This window comes from Sciurus vulgaris (assembly GCF_902686455.1).
Source record: "Sciurus vulgaris genome assembly, chromosome: 2".
In the NCBI taxonomy this organism is placed as follows: domain Eukaryota; kingdom Metazoa; phylum Chordata; class Mammalia; order Rodentia; family Sciuridae; genus Sciurus; species Sciurus vulgaris.
Window position 1 is genome coordinate 39,379,303 of NC_136462.1, and position 27,201 is coordinate 39,406,503.

The 27,201-nt window shown below is 39.7% G+C and overlaps 1 protein-coding gene across 4 annotated transcripts in view; it reads right to left on the bottom strand.

Moving 5' to 3' along the window:
- SYNE2 (spectrin repeat containing nuclear envelope protein 2) overlaps positions 1 to 27,201 on the bottom strand; it is a 320,339-nt gene that overhangs the window by 236,779 nt on the left and 56,359 nt on the right. For all 4 annotated transcript variants that reach the window (XM_079126272.1, XM_079126271.1, XM_079126269.1 and 1 more), the window contains exons 3-6: positions 6,482 to 6,543; positions 5,112 to 5,207; positions 4,943 to 5,020; positions 4,766 to 4,858 (exon numbers count right to left, since the gene is read on the bottom strand). In XM_079126272.1, the coding sequence (XP_078982398.1) occupies positions 4,766 to 4,858; positions 4,943 to 5,020; positions 5,112 to 5,207; positions 6,482 to 6,543 (329 nt within the window). The remainder of the gene's footprint in view (positions 1 to 4,765; positions 4,859 to 4,942; positions 5,021 to 5,111; positions 5,208 to 6,481; positions 6,544 to 27,201) is intronic.

The following is a 27,201-nucleotide window of genomic DNA, read 5'->3' on the forward strand; positions in this document are numbered from 1 at the left end:
GCAATCCTAATCACAATCACAGCAAAGTGTGTGTGTGTGTGTGTGTGTGTGTGTGTGTGTGTGTGTGCGTGCGCGCACACGGGTGCACATGTGTGTGTATGAGAAAACTAACAAGTTATGTATAAAATCTGGATGGAAATGCAAAGAGAAAAGAATAGCCATGATAATCCTGAAAAACAAGTTGGACAAGATATACCATCAGATAACTCTATAACTATAGAAATTAATATAGTATAGTACTGGTACAAAGATAAATAATGGAACAGAACAGGTAATCTGAAAATGGAGCCACTCATTTTTGGTTACTTGATTTATGAAGGCACTACTATAGTAGAGAAGGAAAATGATGACCCTTTTAATAAATAATGTTGAATCAACTGGATAGCCACACAGAAAAATAATTTCTTTTGATTGCTTCAATATAACATGCTTAAAAAAATCCCATTCTTGAAAGATTATATATCTAAATGTGAATCAAAATTTTTTGAACTATAATATCCAACAGGATCACCACTAGACAATTGAGATTTAAATTTAAATTAATTAAACAGAATTTAAAATTCAGTTCCTCAGTCATATCTGCCACATTTCAAGACTTCAATAGCCATGGTGATTACAGCTACTGTTTTGTACAGTACAGCCAGGGAACATTTCCATCATTGCAGAAAGTCCTATCGAAGGCTGGGCATGCATGTGGCTCACTGGTAAAGTGCTCGCTTAACATATGCAAGGGACTGGGTTCAATCCCCAGCACAACAACAAAACAGGGAGGGAGGGAGGGAAAATCCTACTGGATAGAATTGTTCTAGAAAATAATGTTAAAGAATATCTTTGAGATACTGGCACAGGAAAAAACTTCTTTAAAGGATATGAAAACTAATGGCCATAAAAGAAGTTGATAGGGGTTGGGGTTGTAGCTCAGTGGTAGAATTCTTGCCTAGCATATATGAGGCATCTGGGTTTGATTCTCAGCACCACAAATAAATAAATTAATTAAATAAAGGTCTATCGACATACAAAAAAATTTTAAAAAATAAGTTGATAGAGTCAAACTACATTAAAATTATAAATGTTTGTTCATTAAAAGATTAAGGTGAGCCACATCCCAGCAGCTCTGGAGGCTGAGATAGGAGGATTATGAGTTCAAAGTCAGCCTCAGAAAAGCAAGGTGTTAAGCAACTCAGTGAGACCCTGTCTCTAAATAAAATATAAAAACATAGGGCTGGGGATATGGCTCAGTAGTTGAGAGCCCCTGAGTTCAATCCCCAGTAACAAAAAAAAAAAAAAAAAAAGGCAAGCCACAGAGTTAGAGAACTTATTTGCAATTTATGTGTATCCAACAAAACTTTTATCCTGAATATATATATATATATATATATATATATATATATATATATATATATATTGTATTTGGAATTGAACTCAGGGACACTTGACCACTGAGCCACATCCCCAGTCCTATTTTGTATTTTACTTAGAGACAGTGTCTCACTGAGTTGCTTAGTGCCTCGTTTTTTGCTGAGACAGGCTTTAACCTCACAATCCTTTTGCCTCAGTCTTCAGAGCCACTGGGATTACAGGTATGTGCCACCATGCCTGGCCAGAATATATTTTAAAACTCCTACAAACCATTATATACAACATTAGAGCTAAAATAAAAAATTTTAAACACCAAGTATTAGTAAGAATAGGAGTAGGAATCTAAATTTCAGTGAGAATGTCAATCGAATAATCACATTTGACAAACCATTTGACAGTAAATAGTTGCTATGGTTTGCAAGTGTCCCCAAAGCTCAAGTGTTGGAAATCTGAACCCCTGTGGGGAGGTGTTAGGAGGTGAGACCTTTAAGACATGATTAATGCAAGCACAAGGCCCTGGGTTCAATCCCCAGCACCGCCAAAAAAAAAAAAAAAAAAAAAAAAGACATGATTAGGTTTCAGGGTTCTGTCCTCATGAGTGGATTCCTGCCATTATAGTGGAAGTAGACTTGTTCTAAGGGCTGAAAACTGGCAACAAAAGAAATGCACATCAATAGCAGAATGATAAAAAAGTTGTGATACATTCACACAATGATATGGTCACACACAGCAATGAAAATGAAAATGTGTTAGAACAAGATGAATCCTGTAGACATAATGCTAAGTGAAACAACAGACACAAAAGAATGCACAGCGTGTTTAAGAGAACACACTTAGAATTTCCTTTCTGTGGAATTAAAGATGCTAAACTGCCAGGCACAGTGGCACACGCCTATAATCCCAGTGACTCAGGACACTGAGGCAGGAGGATGGTAAGGTGGAAGTCAGCTTCAGCAACTTAGCGATACCCTAAGCCACTTAGTGAGACCCTGTCTCAAAATAAAACATAAAAAGACTGGGAATGTGACTCAGTAGTTAAAGACCCAGGGTTCAATACCAAGTACCCCACAAAAAGCTGCTTAACTAATCAATCATAAGGATCAAAGGGTTGGTTATATTTAGGAAAGAAGGACAGAGACTGGAAAGAAGGCCTGGGGTGCTGGCAAAGTTCTACATTTTCATTTTGGGTGGTAGTTACACGGGTGTGTTTTGTAAAAATTTGACTTAACTCTATTTTATTTTTTGCAGTGCTGGGATTGAATATAGGGCCTTGTATAAACTCAGCAAGTGCTATGCCACTGAGGCACACCCCAAGCCACATGGGTGTGTTTATAATTTATGAAAATTCATCAAGCTATACTTAAGACTTCTGCATGATTTTCTATGTGTATTAGTCTCCAACAAAGTTTATTTAAAATATTAAAACAAACAGAGGTTTAATTCTACAAATTCTATGGCACAATTTCACTTTGTGGAATTTGGCTCAAAGAAATAGTTAAAGTTGTTTACAAAGGTTTTATCTTAAGGTCATTCTTTTTAAAATGACTTATAACACAAATAATTGTGGACATTCTGATAATTTATTAAAGAAATATAGTACTTAACAAATATATGTATATATATATACACACACACACACACACACACACACACACACACACACACACCTCCATTAAAATATTTATAAATTCAGAAAAACATTGATTAGAATGGGTTGAAAACAGTATGGATAACATGAACCCATTTTGTTTAAGATACACTGTTGTCCCTAGTTATCTATGGGGGTTTGGTTCCAGGGTCCCTTCCTGGTACCAAATGCTCAAATTCCTTATATAAAATGGCAAAGTATATTTCGTATAACTAGGCACATCCTCTGTATATTTTATATCATCTCAACTACTTGTAATCCTTAACACAATGTAAATGTTATATAAATGGTTATTCTACCATGTTATTTAAAGAATAATGAAAAGAAAAAAATCTGAACGCATTCAGAACAAACGTGAATTTAGTTTTGGAATATCTAAAGCCTCAATTGGTTGAATCCATTGGTGCCGGACACATGGATACAGAGGACAAACTGTACATATATGAATATTATTAATTCCTGCTGCATGTATCATGAAATCATACATCAAATTGTTTTTTATAGTTATGAGTGATAGGTTATAAATGATTTTTTATTATCCACTGAAATTTTAAATTATATTTTACATACTAGAAAAGTATTGGGGGTGATAAATACCCATGAATTATCAAATTTTAACATTTTACCATTTTTGGTTTCGTGTTTCTTTCTTCAATTCCACTTCCCTCCAAGAGGAAGAAACCACAATCGTAAATGTAGTTTTCATCAACTTCATGCATATTAGTTTATCATAAATACAAATGCATGTATCCAAAAGTAGTAGGTAGTCTGGGTTTGCATGTGTTATATTTTATGTAAATTAGTTATGCTATATTTAAGTTTTTCTAAAATAAGCTCTGGCTTCCCCATATAATTTTTAAAGTTATTTTTAAAGTAATTATGAATATGCAATCTTTTAAGTAGTACAGAAAAACTAGCACCAAGTTAACATCCCAGGTCCAAAAGAACATATTTATCATTCATAAGTTTCATAAAGTCAGGACTCTTGTCACTGTATCTTAATGTGCCCTAATACAATAGCTAGCATATCACAAGGGATCAAAAATTTCTGTGGAATGAAATCAATCTAGGACATGGAACCTGCGAAATGGAATCTATTGGGATGGAAATGGATGTTGCAGGATCTTTCAGTCAGATTGGACATGGGTGCTCAAAATAGGGAGTTTAAAAACCTTAGTGGATTAGATCTCAAGCATTTGTTCCAGAGGTTACCTTCTCTCCCCTGTGCTTCAGTAACAAACATTAGAAGGCAAACATTTACCATGTCAGGTTCTGGGCAGACTGGTGCTGATTAGATAATTATTTAGGATATCAGGATAATTCGGCCTTCAACTTTCAATTAAAATACAACAAAGCCAGGCATGGTGGAACACACCTATAATCTTCACAGCTCTGGAGGCTGAGGCAGGAGGATCACAAGTTCAAAGACAGCCTCAGCAACTTAGCAAAGTCCTAAGCAACTCAGCAAGATTCTGTCTCTAAATAAAAATGCAAAAAAAAGGGCTGGGGATGTGACTCAGTGGTTAAGAACCCCTGGGTTCAATCCCCAGTACTAAAAAGAAAAAAAAAATAATAATAATACAACAACAAAAACTGGTAAAAGACTTGCTGTATATTTTCTACCTGCTCAAGATTTCCAGAGTGTCCTATTTGTGGAAGCTCAGGATTGATCAGGCATTGAGTGACAGTTCTGGCATTCCATTCTGTTCAAACTGTGGGAATTAAGAGGAGTAACTTTCCCGTCATCACACTACTTACATGAAAGTGCAGTATAATTGTCCAAATTAGTCCAAGAATAATGGATGGGTTTCCTTCTATAATATCAGTAACGTGGATATTTACTAGCTTGACCTGAAAATGAAGAAATGCAGATTAAAAGGAGAAAATATCCCTAATCATCAATCTTGCAAATTTTCAGATGAAATTTATACTCACTGATCTGTTTTCTAGGAACGTAAGGGCATGTTCTATATTGATTCTACACTGGAGTGCAGTAGATCCTTTATCACGAGGCTATGAAGTTCAAACAGATATAGTACTCAGAAATATGAAATGCATGTTTTAAATCAACAAAAAGTTTCTTCGTGGCATATAAAAATCTTACCAACTGCTGTCCTGAAAGTACTTCTAGCAGGTCCAGGAGGACATGCCCCTTCCTAATGTCTGTGAACAAGTCTGATACAACTGAGGGAGAGGGATGCTGAAAAAGGACACAAGAAAAATAATCAAACTCTGATGATCTGAAAAATCATCAAATCAAAAATGCAGGACCTTAAGAATCTCAGAAATGCACTTTGTATCTTCAAAAAAGCTAAGATTCAGCAGTAATTTTCTTCTTTTTTTTAAATTTAATTTAATTAATTTTTATTTGTTCATTTCAGATATATGTGATAGGAGAATGTATTTTGACATATCATACGTATGTGGAGTATAACCTCCCATTCCCACTCCCTTCCCTTCATTCCCTTTTGTCTAATCTACAGAACTTCTGTTCTTTGAAAAACACAGTACCTTAAGAATCTCATAAATGTACTCTGTATCTTCAAAAAAGCTAAGATTCAGCAGCAATTTTCCTTCTTAATTAATAAAGTGACAAAGCCCATGCAAAGTTCCTCATCAAGCCATAGTAAGAAAGGTAGTGAATTTAATTTATTTCAGGGCAAATTTCCAGTAACACAATACTCTTCCTGTGTGGAGCTTTCCCTGAGAGCTTAAAATCTGCCTGTAAAAGTGACATTAAAGACATTCAGAATCAGCCCAAAGCAGCCCATTTAGAAAGCAGGTTACATTTCTGTAGTAACCTGCTTATGTATTTACCCTTTGTTCAAATTACAAGCATTCTGTTGAGGTAGGCAGATAAAGAGCAATGTGAGCAAGAGACTCATTCATCCTGCATCTAGGTTATCCGAGGTGCTCAGCATCACTGAGAGGTAGGATAGCATAGAGATTATGATCAAGGTCTCTGGGTCCAGACTGCCTGGGCTTGTAGCCCAGCACTATCACTTACAGGCTGTGTTACTATAGGCAAGTCAAATAACTTCTCTGTGCTTTAATTTCCTTGACCTTTATCAGGAATAATACCACCTACCTCATAGAAATGCTATGAAGTCATTTAAATGTCATGGGTCCTCATAATCATTACATGCAGGGTTCAGAATAGTGTCTACCACATAGCACTCAGTATAGCCAAATCATTATTTTTATTTCATCTGATGAAACAGACATTACTACTTTAAAGAATTTTACTGCTGTGTCTCATATACACATAACCAAAGTACCCTTTATGTGTGTTGAGAAAGAATGACAAATACACCAGAGCAGAGGTGACTTTCAGCACATTTTTTCATGAAAAGACATTCCATAACCTTTCACAAGTCACTCAGGCCATCTTTTAATGGCCTCCTTGGAGCCAAAACTGAGGAATGGGAAGAGCAGCAAAGATATTTATAACTTAATTCATTCTTTTTTCCTCACCTTTGCCAACTGTGAATTTATCCAGCAGGTGAAGGTTTTCTTCTGAGTGTCTTCCTGTTTGGCTACCAGAGAAAAAAACAACAGCAGTTGCAAAATGAGAAACGTCAGGAAACTTTGGACCGTAGCAAAGCTTCTAAGGTCTGTCACCTGGGTACACAGCACAAGCTTACCAACCTTCTGGTACTTGGTCTAAATTTCAGACACTCATCCAAATGGTGTTTTACAAATAGCACGTTGATATGAGATTGGAGGGGAAAAAAAAAAAAAAAACACAGGTTAACTGCCAAGGGACAATGGTTTTTAATACTTTTTACTAACAAAAGAATTAAGTCCACAGGCAGGCTTGATAGTACTGTACTAGGAACAGTGAGAAGTCCCCAACCCAAAATGACTTACAGTCTAAGTCAATGCAGTAAATGTAAACCTGGAACATGTGAAGATTGGTTTGGTTTGGTTTGGTTCAGTTCAGTTCAGTTTGGTTCGGTTTTGGGGCACTGGGGCTCAAACCCAGGGCCCTGCAAATGCTAGGCAAGCCCTCTTCCACTAAGCTACACCCCCAGGCCCTGAAGATGTTTTAAAAGGTTCACAGGGTCAGAGAAGTTTAGCCTTGACATCTGTCATGAAAATCTGTCCTAGAGAATGCACTATGGCTGAATTCACTGTAACTGAGCTGTAATTAGTCAGAGACCTGAGTTTGAATCCTGTATCTGTGAGACCTTGAGACCTCATCTAGGGGAGTGATAAGCACTCACCTCCAGAGACCATCATGATAACTGAACGATCCACCTAAGCACATGCCCAAGGCTCTAGCGCACAGCAGACAGATGAGTCAGGTAAGCAGGAGCCAGGTAAGCAGTGCACACAAGAACTGGGCTTCTTACCCTAGTCCTCCATCTTGATGGACAAGCATAAGCATGAATCCAGAGAGTCACCCATCTCTGCACCCAAAGTGCATTACCATCAATCCTGAGTTCACCTCACATCACCCTTTATCGCTGCTTAAATCAGTCAACACACCCACCCATATCCCCTTCATGCCCAATACCCTCTCCTGTTGAGGCTTCACCTTCCTGCTCCCGCTGAAACCCAGCTCTCCTCCAGGAACATGCCCTGTAGCCCTCCCACATTCTCTGGTGGCCCTAGGACCACTGGTCCTTGCTCCTCACTGCTACCTCCAGACTATTCCCCACTCACTTCGTTCCCGAAATGTCCAGCTTGAATCTCATGTCAACAGACCATCCTCCCTGTGAAAACCATCCACCAATACCTGTCATTTCCCATCACTTCTGCACGATTTTAGTTCTTCCCTACTGTCACTCTCCAATACCGCTCCTGTCTAAAGGTTGGCAATTTCAGTACTCACAATGATAGAAGTTCCAACCTCCTGGACTGGCTATTTCTTGAATTTCTCTTCTCTAATAAATGTGTCTTCTGCTCTGCCTCCCTCACTGTCATGGTCACACACAAATCTTTTCTTTACTAGTAACTACAACTCCTCCATAATCTCAATTGGGTGCAACTGCCGTTAACATCACTCCCTGTCTATTGGTTCACTCCTTCTAGTGGCCTAATTCCAACAATCTTTTAAGCCCACTGGCAATTCCAAGTCACTGGTTCTTCCAGCTTTTCACTGTCCCTTGTTCCCTTCCTTCCATCCTTCTCCATTTTAAATTCCATGCTCAACTATTACCAACATGCCTTCGTACCTCACTGATCTGGTATTTGCTTGGCACTTCATCCTACAGGCATGCTGCTGAATGTGGCTGAAGAAGCCCCCCAGAGTGCTGACCGCCTCGATGCTGTCCAGTGGTCACCTTATCCTTTCCCCTCCCATCCCCAAATGGCAATTTCACACTTCTCCTTCTTCCTCAAACATTCAGTATCTGCCTCCATCCTTCCTGTCAGCCAAGAACTTGCTTAGCCATCATCCCACCACTCATCCAAGATCCTACCAAAGTGGCCTACCACCCACCCATGAGCACAGACGAACTTGTCTCGCTCATGGCTGAAGCCAGTCCCTTACCGCACATGCTAGATCCTATCCCTTTACCTACTCAAGGATATTTTATTCCTTTCTTTTCTGCATCATCTTGTTTCCCCTATCTTGGACCATTCCTATCAGAATCCACCCACCTAAAATCAAAAACCAACCTTGACCCCAGTTCTCCAACATCTGTTGTTTTATTTGTCGTCTCCCCTCTGTGGCAAAAATCCTCAAACACAATTAATGTTCACTGTTCACATCCTCTCCTCATTCTCTTAATGGATCCTGCGTCTATCAGGCCCTCCTTGTTACACTGACACTGCTCTTTCATCCAGGTCTCCACGAATCAAGGTTAAAAACAACCTCTTCTCACTAAAACCAATGGCTGACTTTGTCTTCATCCTACCAGACCCATCATCAGCACCCAAGTCAGAGGACCTCTCTCTCCTGCTTCAAGGACCCTCCCTCTCAATTCTCCTCCTACATCACTGGGTGTCTCCTCTCTTTCTCTCACAATTCACAGCTAACGCCTTTGGAAACTTTCACAGGTCCATATTGCAAATATACTCAGGATGTGACCACTTCTCATTTTCTCCATTACCACCACCAAGAACCAGGGCACCATTACCGCCACTGGAATTACTACTACCCTAGCCTTGCTCCTGAAGTACTGTTCTTTACACAGCAAACAGTGATCCTGTTCAAACATGAGCTCCGAGGAGGAAGTCCTCAGCTCAGGTCCCGAGGGGGCTGCTCGCCTCACTGCCCAGCACCATCCAGCCCCGCTCCTTCCCACTTGTTCTTCCCACTCCATCACCCTAGCCTCCTACTTTCCTCAGTCTCTCCAGACCCATTCTGTACTAGCTGTCCTCTTCCAGACAGGCTTCTATCACAGATTTCCACAAAAACAACTCTCCTCTCTCCATCAAATCTCTGGTTTTGAGGACACCCCCTCCATAATGCCTACCCTACCCAGCCTATATAAAACTGGGACACCCCAACTCCTGTTCCCTCTCATCCTGTTCTATTTTTACTACTGCACTGATCGCCTTTTAGCATTCTATGTAAGTTATTTATATGCTATATTTATTATTTAACACCTCACTCTTCTCCCAATGGAATGTCAGCACCGTTCAGTCAAAGACTTTTCATCTGTGACATGTCTCCAGGACCCAGGAGAGCCTGGCCCACTACAGGCACCAAACAAATATATACTGAAATAACAATATGATAATGTTAGAAATATCACTATTATTGTTCTTTGTCTACTATACTGGGAGGCAAACTGACCTTTGTGAGTTTACATTTCTTTCTGTTGTCTGCTCTACTTTCCAAAGCACTGTTTTTATTTTACTCTTCCCCTCCTCCCTTATGAATCTCTATTTAATGCAACCACAATGGACTGAAGTTGTTGGTATGTCGCCTGTCGCATGAGTTGGAGCATGACATCAAATTCAAGTTTTAAAAAAATGTTTAACTTGACGAGAGTTCTGATTGAGAAACAGAGACAAGGGCTAGCTGAGCAAATGGGAATGCAGGGTGTGACGGTTGTTCAGTAAGTACTGTGACTGGTTAAAGATGCACTTAGCCTCAGTGTCATTTTTTCCTTTTTAAGTCCCTTTCCTTTCTCATGCATTACCAGTTTGTTAGTTATAGTACAGCGACTTACACTTTCTAGCATGCTCATAACGGTGACCTAAACTGAACTGAACGTTGACACAAACAACTGGACACACTGAGCTTTGAAGAATTATTGCTATTTTACATTAATCCCACATGACAGAAGAATTACAAAGAACCATAATTTTGCCTTATAATTCAAAATGTTACGAAGGCTTCTGGAATTCTGTAATATGTCTGCCCTAGTTTCAGCCGGTGATAAGGTAATAACTTTTAGACATGTAGTGACACTTAACAAAATATTCTCTGAAGGCTAATTTTGCTTCTCAACAGGAAAAAAAAAAAAAAAAAAAAAAGAACAAGTTTTGATTCCAGGATCAAGTTACAGGCATACAATGTACATTAAAGAGTAGAGAGGGACCTAGCCATTCCCAACAATAAAGCAGAAGTTCAAAATAAAAACAAATAAACAACAATTAAAGAAAACAAAAGTGATTCTTTTTTCTTATCCTTAAGGGACTGAGGGAGATTTTTCTGTCTAAAATCAAATGTGGGGGAAAAAAAAAAAACTAACCAGGTCCAGGAGACAGTCTGCACCAGCTTTAGGGCAGGGAAGGCAGGGGAGACAGCAAAATGTAGCACAAAACTAGGTGCAGAAAGAGCATCAGGCACCTTAGCAAGTTTAGTGTTCCATGTCTACTGGAAATCTGAGTCGGGTCGTACTGTTCTCCAATAGGATAAGTGATCATTTCATGTCCACGAAATAATGGATAAAGGGCCTCTTGATACTGAACAAACTAGGGACCATGCACTTTCCCAGACTAAGAAAACAGGCAGTAGACAGGCATGGTGGTGCACATCTGTAATCCCAGCTACTCGGGAAGCTGAGGCAGGAGGAGCATAAGTTCAACATCAGCAACTTAGCAAGGCCCTAAACAACTTAGCAAAACCCTGTCTCAAAATAAAAAAAGGGTTGGGGATATAGCTCAGGGGTTAAGCACCTCCATGTTCAATCAAAAGAAAGAAAGTGTGGGGGGGAGAGGAAGAAGGAGGAGGAGGAGGGGGAGGAGGAAGAGAGGAAGGGAGAGAGGGAGGGAGGAAGGAAGGAAGGAAGGTAGGAAGGGCAGCAAAGTCGGGGGGGTCTAATTAGATTGCTGAAAATGGAGCATCTAACCTAATTTCTGAGGTTGCACTGAGGAGTAACCCCAGATAGAAGTGTAAACCTGAATTTTTAAATAATCAGAAATTTCTAAAGAAAATCTAAAGTTATCCCTGACCTAATGCGATTAAATTCCAATAGAAACAAGGGAAAAGGTAACAGGAAGAGCAGTTGACAAATCCCCACAGGTACTCTCCAGTTGGCAAAGGAACAGGTCACAAAGGTGCCCTTCAAAGAAGGGTGTGGAAAGACTTCTTCCTGTCTTTCTATTCATTGTCCAAACTTAGACAACACCTCTTCATCTTGGAAATAGGAACCCTTTAAATGGAACAAAAACCTTTTGCTTAACAGCAAATGAAGGTGTCCCTGGTGCAATTAGACACCTTTGTAGCAGTTCAATTAAAGGGTTTTCTATGTGCCATGTCATTTATCCTTTGACACACTTTTCTCACGTTTTCACACTGCCTTATCCTTGAATAGCAGAATTAATTCAACAGGAACAGAGCCAAATAGTTCACCCAAGGATAGAACAAGTAGCCTTTTGTTCTTTTGAAGACTGAGCCATTGGGGTAAAAATAATTGAGAGACACGTGCTGCAAGCAACTTAATAAAACTCTTCTTAGAATGACATGGACAGAATAGTACCTTTTAATCAGCAGGTGTTGGGGGGGAGCAAGAAATAAAGAGAATAATAGAACAAATGATGAATTTTTGTAAAAATGCTAAGAAATGAAAAATGAGAAATTCTCTATCCCAATTTCTTAAGGTGAATAAGAAATACATGTTTATTCATATGTGTATATGTATAAAATGTAGGAAAATGCAGAGTGAACTTCATTATGGTTTATATAATTATCCTTGATCGTCATTCTTAAACAGTATTTGACTGAATTTGAGAAACAAGGCAAAGATCTTTCTCTAGGTGTCATTACCAGAAAAATACATTTATTCCCTGAGTTTGTTCTTATTCAATCTGTCTCTGTGAGTTGGTAACTCATATCCCTAGCTGGAAGGGAGAGAAACTGAAAACAAACTGATTTAAACTTAAGGGTGTGAATTTTAAATCCATTATAAAGCTCATCATAAAACCACCATGGGGGCGCTGGGGAGATAGCTTAGTCGGTAGAGTGCTTGCCTTGTAAGCACAAGGCCCTGGGTTCAATCCCCAGCACCTCCCCCCCCCCAAAAAAAAAAAAAAAAAAAAAAACACCATGGCTGCGAAGTCTCAGCAAGGTCCTGAGGTTTCACAGAAGGTCATCCACAATGTTGGCTTCCTGAGCCTGCTCTCATAGTAAGGTTCAAAAGCAGTTTCCAAAGTAAAGAACCACCGGCTTCTCTTTTCACTTATGTGGGATTGAAATGTGCCATCTCCCAGTCTTCCTCACTGCATCAGGTCACCTTGGAAGCTGTGCGACCCCTCCCTATCCAGGAATTTCACTTCTCTATTATCAGGTGACTGACCTGTGACAACAGATTCACTGCATACAGCCCCAGATTCGTTACACTGACCCTTCACTCTCATTAAAAATCCTTTGACCATTCCCTAATTCCTTAATGAATAAATTATAAATTCTTAGCCAAATATTCTCAAGTTAATAGTAATTTGGCTCCAATCCACTTTTCACTGACACTTTGTCTCTCAGAAATTCTCTGAGACTATCCTATTTCTCTAGCCAAACTCAAATATCGACAATTCCCCAATTAAGTGTCCCCCTTTTCTGCACTGCCATGCTGTGTGCCTTCTGGAATGGTCCATCTTCCCATCTCCCTCTGCACTCAGCAGCTTCAGCACTTGGCACGATGTGTTGTTCATGAGGCATTTGACAGGCATTTGTTAAAACAAGATATATCCTGTTAAAAGTCCCCTTTCCTAAAGTAAAGCAGATATAATTTCTTCTGGCTTTAACCTCTGGCAACACTTCATTAAGTCTTTTCTCATTACAGGTTGTGAAGCTCTAATGTGCAAATCCAAAATGCTTCAAAATCTGAAACTTTTGGTGCTGACAGGATTCCAAAAGTGAAAAATTTCATACATGAAATTTTGTTTCATGCACAAAATTATTAACTATACTGTATAAAATTATCTTCAGGCTATGTGTATACAGTTTATTTGAAACATAAATAAAATTTCACATTTAGACTTAGGTCCCAATCCCAAGAGACTTCATTATATAAATATACACACACACACACACACACATATGTATATATATATATGTAAATATTTCAAAATTTAACAACAAATCTAAACCTGTAATAGTTCCAGTTCTAAGCACTTTGGATAGGGGATACTCAATCTGTATTATTGTTATTCCAAATTATAATAACCATAAAATTTTTTCAAACAGTACATAGGGATATAAAATAGTAGAAATTAAAAGTTATTCTTTTTTAAAAATATTTTTTAATTGTCAATGGAGCTTTTATTTTATTTATTTATTTTATATGTGGTGCTGAGGATCAAATCCAGGGCTTCACATATACCAGGCAAGTGCTCTATCACTGAGCCACAACTCCAGCCCTAAAAGTTATTCTTAACTTCCAAAAACCCCCATTTATTCCTCAGTAATAACATTGGTTAACAGTTCTTCAGCATCCTTCTAGATGAACATATAAAGAACATAAATTCTAAAAGGTGAGGGATCGTTTTTTGTTGGTCTCTGGATCCCTAACTTGGAATAGTACCTCACAAAGAAGAAGGCATTCCATCAATATTTGTTGAATGAATGAACATTTGCACATATATACATTAAATGAATATATACAACATACTTTTATTTTTTAAGCTGATAATTCAAAAAGCAGAAATTTAGGTATTCTAAAGTAAAAAGGTATCTGCTAGCCAGGCTTGGTGGTACATGCTTGTAATCCCAGCAACTTGGGGAGGGGGAGGCAGGAGGATCACATCAGCTCAACGACTTAGTGGGACCCTGGTCTCAAAATAAAAATAAAAGGGCTGAGGGTGGAGATCAGTGATAAAGCACCCCTAGGTTCAGCCCCAGTACCTGGGGGCTATATGGGGGAGGGGAGCATTGCTGAAGAAAAACACTGTTAATACTCTTCATGTTTCCCACATGATACCAGATGTACAGGGTTTTCCCTCACATTAAGCGCTTCTCCAACTCTATGATCGTCTACAAGTCAACTATAACACTTATACCTGGAGTTAGTACAGAGGCCACAGATCAAGGGCTCAGTCCCACAAGACTGTTCCTTACTTCAAATGCTAATCACGGACAGTGGGTCCCCTTTTATCTGACTTGGTTACAAACGAGGGATTCCCAAGACCCCTCTCCTTAGGTTCAAATATTTGCTAAGATGGATCACAGAATACATGTGAACACTTACCTGAGTTAAGGATACAATTTTTTAAAAAACAGATGAACAGTCAGATGAAAAGGGACATAGGGCAGGGTCTGGAAGGGTCCAGAGCACAGTGGTTTCTGTCCTGTGAAGTTGGGGTGTCTGCCCTCCCAGCATGTGAATGCATTCACTAACCAAGAAGTCTCTAGACCCCATCTTTCAGGGATTTTATATGGATGCCTCATCACATAGTCATTATCAATTATTAATTCACTATCCAGCTCCTATTCATTCCATTAAAATGGGATGAGGTGACTGAAATTTCCAACTTTCTAGTCATGACTTAGTCTTCCTGGTAACCAGCCCCCATCCTGAGCCCATCAAAAGTTTCCTCATTAAAGCAAAAGATGCTCCTATTACCCAGGAAATTCCAAGGGCTCTGGGAGCTCTGTGTCAGGAACCGGAGTCAAAGACCAAATATTAGAACAAAAGATGCTCCTGGTACCCCTATCCGTCAGGAAATGACAAGGGTTTCAGGAGCTCCGTACCAAGAATCAAGCAGAGGCCAAATATGTATTTCTTACGATGCCACAGGCCTGGCCTAATGAGACCCAGTTGCCATTCCCCAAAACAAGACTGCCAACTCGCTGTTACCTAGGACAGGCCTGGTAAGGATGAAAGACAAGTTTGGACAATATCACAACACATTTTAGCCATGTGTTCTAACAGCCGTCCCAGAGAATCTTAATCAAGTTGTTATCCAATAATAATGTAACTTAAAAAAAAAAAAAACAAACAGCTGCCTGGCTCTATTGTTTCTCATGGAGATGATAACAAACAGAAACAAAGAAACAAATTAAGGAAATAAAAACAGGCACACACTATCCAAACAAGAAAAACCTAAAATATCTGAAGGATAAACCAGAAAAGCCTGTTACGTAACTACAAAAGGGGAGAATATTAACTCATGAAGAAGGGAGAAAGAAACAAAGATAATACCCCAAAATAAACAAACAAGCAAGAAAGGAAGAGAAACAGTCTCAAGACTGAGACTGCCCCTGTGGAACCAGTAGAGTGAGTTTAGGAAATAACTCCTGGCTAGCAGGATCCAAAGCACAGGTGCAACCACCTCTCAACCTCAAAGCTCTGCTTCACACAGTTCCCCCTGGAGAGCCTAAGACTCCAGGGGGAAAAGCAGCATTTACCTGTCGGGCTCAGCAACCCCAGGACTGAGTCAGACTCCCCTCCTCCCTGCCTGTCCTCAAACTGGCTCAGGGTTTCACACCACCATCCTTGCCACCTTCCATCCCTCCTCATCCTCAAATCTGCCAACTCTGCCTCCACACACCTGGAATTCACCAGCTTCCCTCCTCTCCCTGCACTCCTTGCCCTCCTGTTCAATCTACCATCAGCTTGGCCAGGTCTCCCTGCGTCCTTCCAATCTGTTCTCCACTTCAGCCAGTAAACCTGACCAGTCTCTCTTTTCACCCTTGGATGATTTCTCTCTATGCTTAGGATCAGCAGCAAAATCCTGAACAGGGCCCACAAGGTATCTTGTGTGGTCCCACCCCAGGATACCTCTCTGACCTCAGGACTTCCCAGGTACTATGTACCCCACATGCTGAGCTCCAGTTGTTCTAGCCTCTGCCAGGGTCTTTACAAACCCTCCTCTCTGCACCTAGTTAACTTCTGTCATACTCAGCTCAATCACAGCATCCTGAAGGAAACCTAAAGCAGCAACCCAAGTTTTTATTTGCTTTCATAGAGTCAAGGGAGGATCTGGCCCTCCCTCACCACTATTTAGCACTGATCTCAATTTATGACCATTAACAAGGTTAAAAAACACTGGCTCTAGAGCCAGACTACCTTTGTTGGATCCCATGTCTGCCACTTATTGACTGTGCACCTTAGTCTTCTTATCTGTAAAATGGGGATAATAATACCTACTTCATGGAGTTGTTAGAAGGATTAGTTGCTCTACTGACTTAGATCTGAGGTCAGCAAACTCCAGCCCACAAGTCAAATTTGACCTGCTGCCTGTTTCTGTAAATAAAATTTTATTGGAACACAGACATACTATTTGTTTAACTGTTGCCTGCAGCTCTGTTCAGCTACAATGGCACAGTAGTTAAGACAGAGACCACGTGGGACTCAATACAAATATTTACTATCTGGCCTTTACAGAAAATAAGTCTGACAATTCCTGGCATAGACTATACTTAGTCTTCACAAATAAATATTAGTTATAAGATGGATAAATCTTGAAACCATTCTGCTAACTAAAAGAAACCAGTCACAAAATTCCATATATTACATGATTCCATTTATATAAAATGTCCAGAACAGGGAAACCTATAGAGATGCAAAGCAGATTAGTGGCTGCTTAGGGCTGGTGGTAGAAAGGGACCTGGGGGTGTGGATAGCTAAAGGTCATGGCATTTTGGGGGGAGGTGAAAAGTGGTCTAAAATCAAATGCAGTGATAGTTGCACAACTCTGTGAATATACTAAAAACTCTTAAATTAGATGCTTTAATTGTGAATTAAATTTTATGGCATGTGAAAATTGTGTGTGTGCCATACTGGGGATCCAACCCAGGGCCTCACCCATGCTAGTCAAGTGTTCCTCCAGCTCCTCCGGAGCTACATCTCCAGCTCATGCATTTTATCTCGATTATATCTTAATAAAGCTGTTCCCCCAAAACTGAGCTAATATCTGAGATTGTCTGATGGGAATCTGTCTCCTCATCAGCTGCAGGCTCCAGGGGAGCCAGGTCTGACTGGCTTCTTGTTTTGCCTGGAGCACCTCCCACAGTGCTTTCCACGCTCTCTGAGCTCAGAAAATATTTATTGGGTGAGTGGTTCAATGGGTGGGGGAGGAGGGAGCAGGAGTTAGTTGCCATTTCTCCCCAGTCAATGCAGAGATTTAAGCACTTGGTTCATTAGGAAAATATATGACATACAAACAGTGATTTCTCCTCGGAGTCTCAGCATGTGGAATTCAGCCACACAGCCAGGCCACACCCTTGTGTAAACACCTGAGATTTTTACACTAAGGCTTTTGTTTCCGTCCTCACTGGAACATAGCTCCTGGCTCTCTGAGTAAGCAAATCTTATATTTCGAGCCCAGAAAAATGGGCCCAGAATACTGATGAAATGGCTAGAATCTGGGCGCTGTCTCTCCTCCTCCTCACCCTCTTCTGACTCACCTGAGTTGCTCAATAAATAGCTGAGAAATGAATAAATCAAGAAATGACTACATTTCTTTTAGCACATATATGGGTTACTCTTTGCCTCCTCTTTTCTACCACATAAAATTGTGAATGCTTTTCTTGTGAAAAATCAAGATATGTAAGGCTGAATACTTTCAAGCAGCTCATAAAGCACTGAGGGGGTGGGGGTGGGGGCGGGGTGGCAAAATAAGAGGCAAAGTCAGACACGGCCCCTGCTTGCATGGAACCTGCAGGTGATGAGGGACAGACACTGATCAGGCCATCTCAGATGTAAGAGGAGTGTCTCAGGATACCTGTACAGCATAAGAGAGGTACACTGAGATACCTTAGATCAATAGCTCCGAGTTTACACTCACAACTCAAGCTCAGGCTTGCTGAAGCAAGACACGGTCAGGAAGAAGTGAGAACACACAGTAAGCAACCATGACATTTCACAAAAGCCTGCCAATAAGGGCTCAAGGGGGCATTTTATAGGTGAGAAATCTGTTGCTCCCAGGATTTCTATTCACCCTTTCATTAAAACATTTATTGAAAGCCTGCTACATCTCAGCTAATGTGCTCTGGATCGCATATCTCAGGCAGAGGAACTTCAAATCCAGGTGTGTCTGATTCAAAAAGTCATGTTCTTTACATTATAATTCAAAATCCATGGCCAATCCAGCTACCACCCTCTTTCTCTCTTCTCCTTTAATCCCGAAACTTCCATAGGGCATTGTCCACACTGTTGGTCTTCCCTTCCTTACCTACCACTCGCTTCTCAACTTGCTACAAGCTGGGCTGCCCTGTCACTCCACTGAATTCTCAGGCAGGCTACATACAACACCCCCGTTGCTGAACCCAATGGGTCATCTCAGTACTTCCTGGAGATCTTAAAACCTCCGCCCAGGTCTCCTACCTTCTCCTTGAAATACTCGTCATCTTTGGAGTCTGTGAGGCCTCACTCGCCTGATTTTTTCCCACTTCTCTGAACACCCTTCTCAGGCTCTGCCATGGGCTTGTTTTACTTTTCCTGTCTCTAACCTTCTTCCTTGATTTTTCTTCTCTTTTTGGAGCTATTCCCATCTACGCCAATGGGATAAATTACCACTTATTTACTAATGACCTTCAAACCTTTACCTTCAGCCCAGTGTCTGTCTGTCCTGAGCTTCATTAGATCGTATCTCCACTTACTTATTCCACAGACGCCTCACACTCAGCATTCCGGGACCTGTCTTCATCACTCACTAACTTCCTCCCACACCGAAGTTCTTCACCTGCACTTTTTCCAGTAAATGTTTCCATCATCCATTCGTTTGTCCAAGAATGAACTCGAAGCATCTTTAACACTTCCCTCACCCTGACTCCTCCGTACTCAACCCAAAAGTTACCTCTTGAATACATTTTCTCTCCATGTCCACTGTCACCTCCAGATCAGGACATCATTTTCTCTTGGCTGGACCCCATGACAGACTTAAACAGGACTTTCGACCTTCACACTCCCATAAAGACAACACCCCATCCTGCAGCCTGAGGGATTTCCAGAACCAGTTCTGAGTATGTCTTTACTCAAAATCCTTCAACTGCTCCTTCTTGGTCTTAGAAAAAGGTGGAAACCCCTGTATATTTCAAGTCCCTTCAGAGCCTCATCTCTTCACCTTCTCCCTCACACTCTGGTCCTCAGTCCCACTGAACATCCCTCTCCTGGAATATGCCACATTCAATCTTACCTCCTGGCCTTTCACACGCCATCACCCCACACGTCTGCTAACATCATTTAGGTCAAAGCTTAGGAACCAATCACTTCCTCTGGCCAGCCATTCAGCACTCTCAAGACTGGGTTCAACACCCCTGCTCTGTAATTCCACAGTACCAAGTCTCCCTCTCCTGCAGCACATACCACATTATACTGTATGAGTTTGTGTACCTGTGTGAATCCCGATAACCAGAAGATGAATTCTAGAAGAGTGTGTGCTATGCACCACCCTGTGTGTTCAGCACAGTGCCTAATATACGAGAGGTGTTCAAAAATATTTGTTGAGGGGCTGGAGTTGTGGCTCAGTGGTAGAGCCTAGCATGTGTGAGGCACTGGGTTCAATTCTCAGCACCACATATAAATAAATGAATAAAATAAAGGTCTAGCAACATCTACAAAATTTAAAATACTTATACATACATATATATATATATAAAATAATGAATGAAAGAGAGAGAGAGAAACAGAACTCTAAGAATAAATTAACCTATGCTTACAAAAAGCATGACCAGTAAAGGAATGGGTATCTCTTATTTTAAAAAAATCCTGCACATCTCTTCATCTTAGGCCTTTTATTTCAGTTCTCCTTTGCAGAAAAATTGTTTTAAAAAGTGTTGATTAGGTTACTACCTCCGCTTCCTCATCCATTCTTTCCAAGGCCCCCTCCAGTCAGGCTTCCATCCCTACCACTTACAAAGGTGGCTAACTTCATCAGAGCCACCAAGAAGCCCAACGAGCCCAAGGAGCACTCCTGATGTCTACCCTACTGAGTGCTCTGTAGCTTCAACAGGTGGGCCACACCTCCTTCATGAAGCCCTGGCACTGACAGGCTCCATGCCATCACACCCACCCAGTTTTCCTTCTTCGTCCCTGGCACTCCTCAGCGTCCTTTGCTGACGTCTGCTCTTCTGCTAGACCTCTAAACACTAACAGATCCAAAAGGTCTGCACCTGTTACACACGCCACAGGTGATCTCACCCGGTCAGTCCAGGCTGTAAATGCACATGAGCAGCCACGGGCATGGTCTCCCAAACCTCTAGCTTTCCCTTATTCTGGACCCTTACAACCAACTGTATTCTTGAGTTTAACATTTGGATATCAAAAAAGCATCTCACACCTACCATGGCAGAAATAAACTCTTGATTTCTCCAAAACTTACTCATCTATCAGTCTTGTTCATCACAATAAATTACAACATCTTCTCAATTGCTCAAGGCAAAAAAGAAATTATCCTTGGGCTGGGAATATAGCTCGGTTGTTAGAGTGCTTGCTTTGCAAGCACAAGGCCCTGGGTTCAATCCCCAGCATTGCAAAAAAACAAAGAAATTATCCTTGATTCATCTTTTGCACAACTGACACATCCCCAATATTCACAAATACCCTATTAAGTCCATGGTTTGTGATGCCATTGCTATAACCCTGGTCCAAACCACCATAATACCTCATCTGAACTCCCACAAAAGCATCCTAATTGGCTTTCCTGTTCTCCTCATTCTCTCATGTTCCCCTCTCCATGCAGCAGCCAAAGTGATCTTTTGTCAAATGTAAACCAGATCTCTTACTCCTCTAATGCGAGCCTTCTAGGCAGGCACGGTGGCAGGCACCCATGGACCCAGCTACTTGAGAGGCTAAGGCAGGAGGATCTCTTGAGCCTGAGAATTTTAAGACCAGTCTGGGTGACAATGCAAGAACCTTGTCAAATAAAAGTAAAAATGAAGACTTCCAATGAATTCCCAGTGCATACTTCCTGTAGAGCTGGCGAATCTGTGTGGCTTAGCTCTACCTTGCCTGCTTCTCAATACCTGCTTAGGCCGCCACAATCCATGCTAGGCTGCTTTTGCAGCATGAATTCACCAAGCTTCCCTCTAGCTTACAGTTTTTCCTTGATCCCCTGCCTTAAACCAGAATGCTCTTAGCCTGCTCTCTGCACAGCAGCCCCTTGTGTTATTCAATCAGTCCTAAACTATCCCTCTGCAGCTAAAGAAGCCACCTACTCTCTCACTGAGCCATCCCCCAACCCACATAAACCACTTAAATCTTCCATTTAGCACTTACCACATGCTGATATTTTCCTGGAAAAATATATACATAGAACTTTTCTAACTTAAATATAAGCACCAAAGGCTTGTGAAGCTTATTGGCGTTTGTTCACCTTAGTATTTTCCTACCTGAAGTAGTACATGACACAAGGTAGGTCTCAGGAAATATTTGCTTCAAGAATGAATCAATGGACAGATTTACCTGTGCTCATAAAAATCAACCACTTTATGTGATAAAGTGCTAAAAGTGAACTGATCTGAAATATTTTGTTTCAAAAACATCAAACCCCCAGGAAGTTGTTTTGTTGTTGTTGTTGTTGTTTTGTTAAAGTACTGGGGATTGAACCCAGGGCCTCATGCATACTAGGCAAGTGCTCTATCACTAAACTACATCCCCAGAAAAGAACCCCCGAAGGCTCTGGCAATAAAACATACCAACTAGGCAGAAAGCAGAACTACATGGAAGTACTAGTACCCACTATTAAAAATCCTGCTTAACTGAAGAAAAGGCTAATAATTCCAATGTTCAGAAAGATCTTAAATGTTCTCAGATTTGAAAAGGGTTGTTTTGTTCTGCATTTGATCCGGGTGCCTTTTACCTTGTAACATGACACTGTTGATGCAGTAGGTAAGCCCCTGTTCAGGGCAAGAAAAAACAACGAGCTGCTCACCCCACAGGCCAGCAGCAAGAAGAGCAAGTGGGTATTCTTTCTGCCATTTTTCTTCCAACAGCAATTCGACATGCATCACAGACCCACCAATGATCAGGAAATTATTCATTAAAATTTGATCTCTTGCCAGGCATGGTGGTGCATACCTGTAATCCCAGCAGTTCAAAAGGCTGAGACAAGAGGATCACAAATTTGAGGCCAGCCTCAGCAACTGGCTGATGCCCTAAGCAACTTAGTGAGATCCTCTTCTTAGTGAGATCTTTATTGGAAAAAAAAAAAAATATGTAAAAGGCTGGGGATGAAGCTCAGAGGTAAAATGCCCCTGGGTTTAATCCCCAGTACCAAGAAAATAAATACATAAAAATAAAATGAAATATCTCTCCTTCAAAGATACACTCGGTAAAAACTTCCAAAATATTTTATTTCTCTCATAAATCATTCATATGCTTTCATCTACCACTTTTAAATGACTCTAAAAATATATGGTGATAGTAAACTCCCACTCTGATACATGTTAAAAACAACAAATGTAGTTATCTTTTACTGAAATTTCCCCGAATGATTTAGAAAAATAGAGTCATTCAGAGAAATTATAATTGCTGATGTTAAAATCAGATCAGAAAAGTTATCTAAGGGCACACTTAAAATGCCCTCCAAATTTCAGAATGTTAGATCACACACTGAACCCTCTGAATGCTTATAAATTAATAAACTACATTAGCTTCTTAATCTCCCATTTTCAAAGTGATATTTTAAACTTTTTTTTTCTGATACACTACTTCAAACTCTAAATAATTACACTCCTGCCCGACACAGATGCATACACAAAAGCTCAGGAAATCTTCTCTCTCTCATGGGGCTAATTAAAAAGGATTTTTATTTCTATAAGGAATGAATGAGATCTTTGTTAACTCACTTTAACAGGACTCTAAATGACCCTGGATTTATCGTGCCCTAGTTTTCAAAATGTAACTGACCCAGAATAATATAATCTTATCTCCAAACTCCTGGCAAAAACAGAACCAAAGTTCCCAGAAGCCAAAACTGAACATAATATCTAAAGAAAAAAAATATAGTTAGGTCTATCTTTTTCCTTAAAATTACTGTATAGTACAACCACAAAAGCTCTTATTTTATTTTCACTTAATTGGTATGTTTTTAAGATGATAAAGCTTTATAATGCCAAGACAAACACCCTTCCAAGAAAATACAGCAAAAGACTATATCAACTACTATGATTATCAGAACTTCCTGGAAGCTTTGTGTTATTATGGTACAACACTGATAGCCAGTGAAGAACTGTAACTTGATTGTTTTCTCTGGGTGTAATAATCATCCAACCAGCCAAAACAGACACCAGACATGATTTGCTTTTACTCATAATAAGTGAGCAGTTTGAACTGATTAGGGAAGCAAAATTATTAACTGCTAATACACGTCTTTCTCTTGCCCTTCATTCATCATTTCATCAAAATTCCATCCAGAAATTCTGTTGCAAAGTGGTAAAAATTCCACTTGGAAGACTTCTGATGAATCCTATTCCTCTTTCTAAGACTTCACAGGGATTCATTCACAGCTACAGGTAGAACAGAGTTTCTCTGAGAAACATGATACTAAACATCACAGGCATACACCTCACTGCCTCATGACTAAAGAAATCACTGTTTCCATCCTAACCTGCCAATTTTCATGAACAGTGAATGATTCTTTTAATTCAGGATACTTTATAGAGTTTTGTATTTTACACTGAAATGGCCACTCCATTATTCATTATGCAATTGTTTACTGAAGGCCTAAAATATTCAGAAACTTCATTGGCAATAAAAGATAAGGCACTATTGTACTCAGGGCACAACGTACACTTGGAGGAATTCAGGATTTTCAGGATTATTGAAGTAAGTGATACCCAAAGATGAGAAGAAACCCCAGGAAAAGCAGCAATTACATGGAACTAAGTCAGAAGACCAACAAACCCTAGAGAAGCTTTGACCAAACTATGATTTTTTTAAAATTTATTTTTATTGTAAACAAATGGGATACATGTTGTTTCTCTGGTTGTACATGAAATAAAGGCGTACCATTTGTGCAATCATACATTTACATAGGGTAATGGTGTTTGATTCATTCTGTTATTTTTTCCTTCCCCCCACCCCTTTTTTCCCTCTATACAGTCCCTCCTTCCTCCATTCTTTTAACAGTGATTGGAATACATAATTCACCTTTCAAAAAACGTCATGTGAATTCAATTTTTATTCTTTACCTCCTTAAAACTGAAACATGAAAAGATAACCCAGACAACAATTCTAGAAATACTTTGGTTGAATTTTTACGATGGATACCAAAATTAGGCACGTGACCCTATATAGTGATTGGATCTGCATCCCAGGCACTTCTACCTTGACATATACTGTAAAAGCAAACTTAGACTACATGCTTTTGAAGGTGCTTCATCTAGTTCCCTTGTCTCCTTAACACCCAGCACCCTGCACACAGTTGGCCTTCAGCACTTATTAAGTCATATAAATTAAATATGACAGCTCATTATGGTGCTTCCAACCTAACCTACTAAATATGGATAATGCTTTTCACTCTGAGAGTAGAATATTTTTAATTAACAGATAACATGTACAATAATATGTACAATATGATCGGATTTTTTTGGGGGGGTAGGGAGTGGGGGGGATACCAGGGATTGAACCCAGGGATGATGCTTAACCACTGAGCTACATTCCCAGCCCTTTTTATTTATTTATTTAAAATTTTATGTATATTTTTTTTGAGACAGGGTCTTGCTGAAGTTGGCTTTAAATTTGCAATCCTCCTGTCTCAGCTCCCTAGCCACTGGAATTACAGTCATATGCCACCACACCCAACTACAACATGATGTTTTGAAGTACATGTATGTTATAGAATGGTTAAATATAGATAATTAACAGATGCAAGACCTCATACACTTGTCATTTTGTGGTGACAGCACATAACATCCACTCTCTTTACATTTTTCAAGAACACAACATATCATCATTAACTATAGTCACCTTGCTGTAAAATAGGTCACTTGACATTTAGTCCTCCTATCTAACTAATTCTGTATCCTTAACCTGTATAATTTTTTTTTCTTTTTTCTTTGTTTTTGGTACTGGGGATTGAACCCAGGGACGCTTAACCAGTGAGCCACATCTCCAACCCTTTTTATTTTTGAGACAAGGTCTCCCAAAGTTGCCTAGGGCCTTGCTAAATTGCTGAGGCTGGCTTTGAACTTGTTATCCTCTTACCTCAGTCTCCCAAAACACTAAGATTACAGGTGTGTGCCACCATGCCCAGTTAGATAATTTTTTTTCCTAGCTAGATAATTTTTAATGTTACTCCAAATAAGAAATAAAGTGAAAGTCTCCCTTCAGATGGATACTCAGTAAATAATGAATATATTCAAATGGATAATAACCTCACTATAGAGATTCACATTTCACTATGGAGCTTTACCAAGCAATGATTCCCACCCACAAGACACAAGAGGGTTTTTCACTGTTTTACAATACATCATCTAGATAATAGCAGCACTGAATAAAACATATGCGTATTGTTTGAAATGACACAATAACTGGGCTGAACATGTTTGTATGCAGGTCCATGCAGATGGTTAACCATTCACCCGCCTCTTGGCAGGACTGCATGAAGGGTAACTCCACGTGTGGTGGTAAAGGTAACAGAATACACTCTTTCCTACCCAGTGTCTAATGCAGGATGACATTCTTCAGCTCAATGCTAATTTTCTAAGACATTACCTATATCATTTTTGAAAACTAAATAATTTGCTTCTATTAAATTATGTCCTTTTATGACCAATAAATTACATGTTGTTTCTGACAAAATGTGCAGTAATTATTTTCATAGGATAAAAGGGAATGAAACACTACTTTGTCAAGTGAAAAATCCAAATGGAAAGATTTAAGGATTCTTTAATGAATGCCTTTTTTTTTTTTCTTTTCTTTTTTTGGTACCAGAGATTGACCCCAGAGGTGTTCAACCACCAAGTCACCTCCCCAACCCTTTTTTATATTTTATTTAGAGAAAGGGTTTTGCTGAGTTATTTAGGGCCTCCCTAAATTGCTGAGGCTGGCTTTTAAACTCAAGATCTTCCTGCCTCAGCCTCCCAAGTCTCTGGGATTACTGGCATGCACCATTGCACCTGGGCTTACAATGAATGCCTTTCAATAGTCTGGATTTCCGTATCTTAAATTTATTTAAAATGTGGATCATTCAGAGTAAGACAAAATGCCCTACACCAAAATTCAATTTTTACATCGATGCACTCAAAATCATAAATACAATTTCTTTTTCTTCCTAACCACTCAAAATATTCCTCTTGCTAGACCAAAGAACATAAACATCAATCTACAAAAAGTACCTCCAAATCCCTTTATACAAATATTTTCTCCAAGATAATACAAAGATGAAGAAAAAGAAGGAAGTCACTTGCTTTCTTACAAAGCACCCTGATTTTCAGGCCTGCTTCCTTTCAGTCCCTGCACACATGGGATATCTGTTCTCACAGCATATCAATGATGAATCACCACATTTCAATTCAGGCATTTTATTTTTTTTTTCTGGAGTGCATTATTCCAAGCCAAGGTGTAGCCATAATTTCCTCACCTCAGATGAAGTTTTGCTCAAATAAAGTAGGTTTGATAACTTAAGTAGACCATTGTACTACATCTACCTGCCTCTAAAAGAAAAAAAGTTCTGAAAAGGGGGAAAACTTTCTCATAAGTGTTGATCTTGAACCTCTCAAATTACAGAAAACTTCCATTCTCAAACTACTCCAAGGTTCAGGAAGCACATGTGAACTACAGGTCCGTTTACACAGTGAACAAAGACAACTGCTTTTAAGATTATTTCCAATAGCCTTCAATTAAGTAGAACATAATGGCAATAATATTATCTATCAATTTTTGGGGTTTTTTACCCAAATAGCTAAGAAT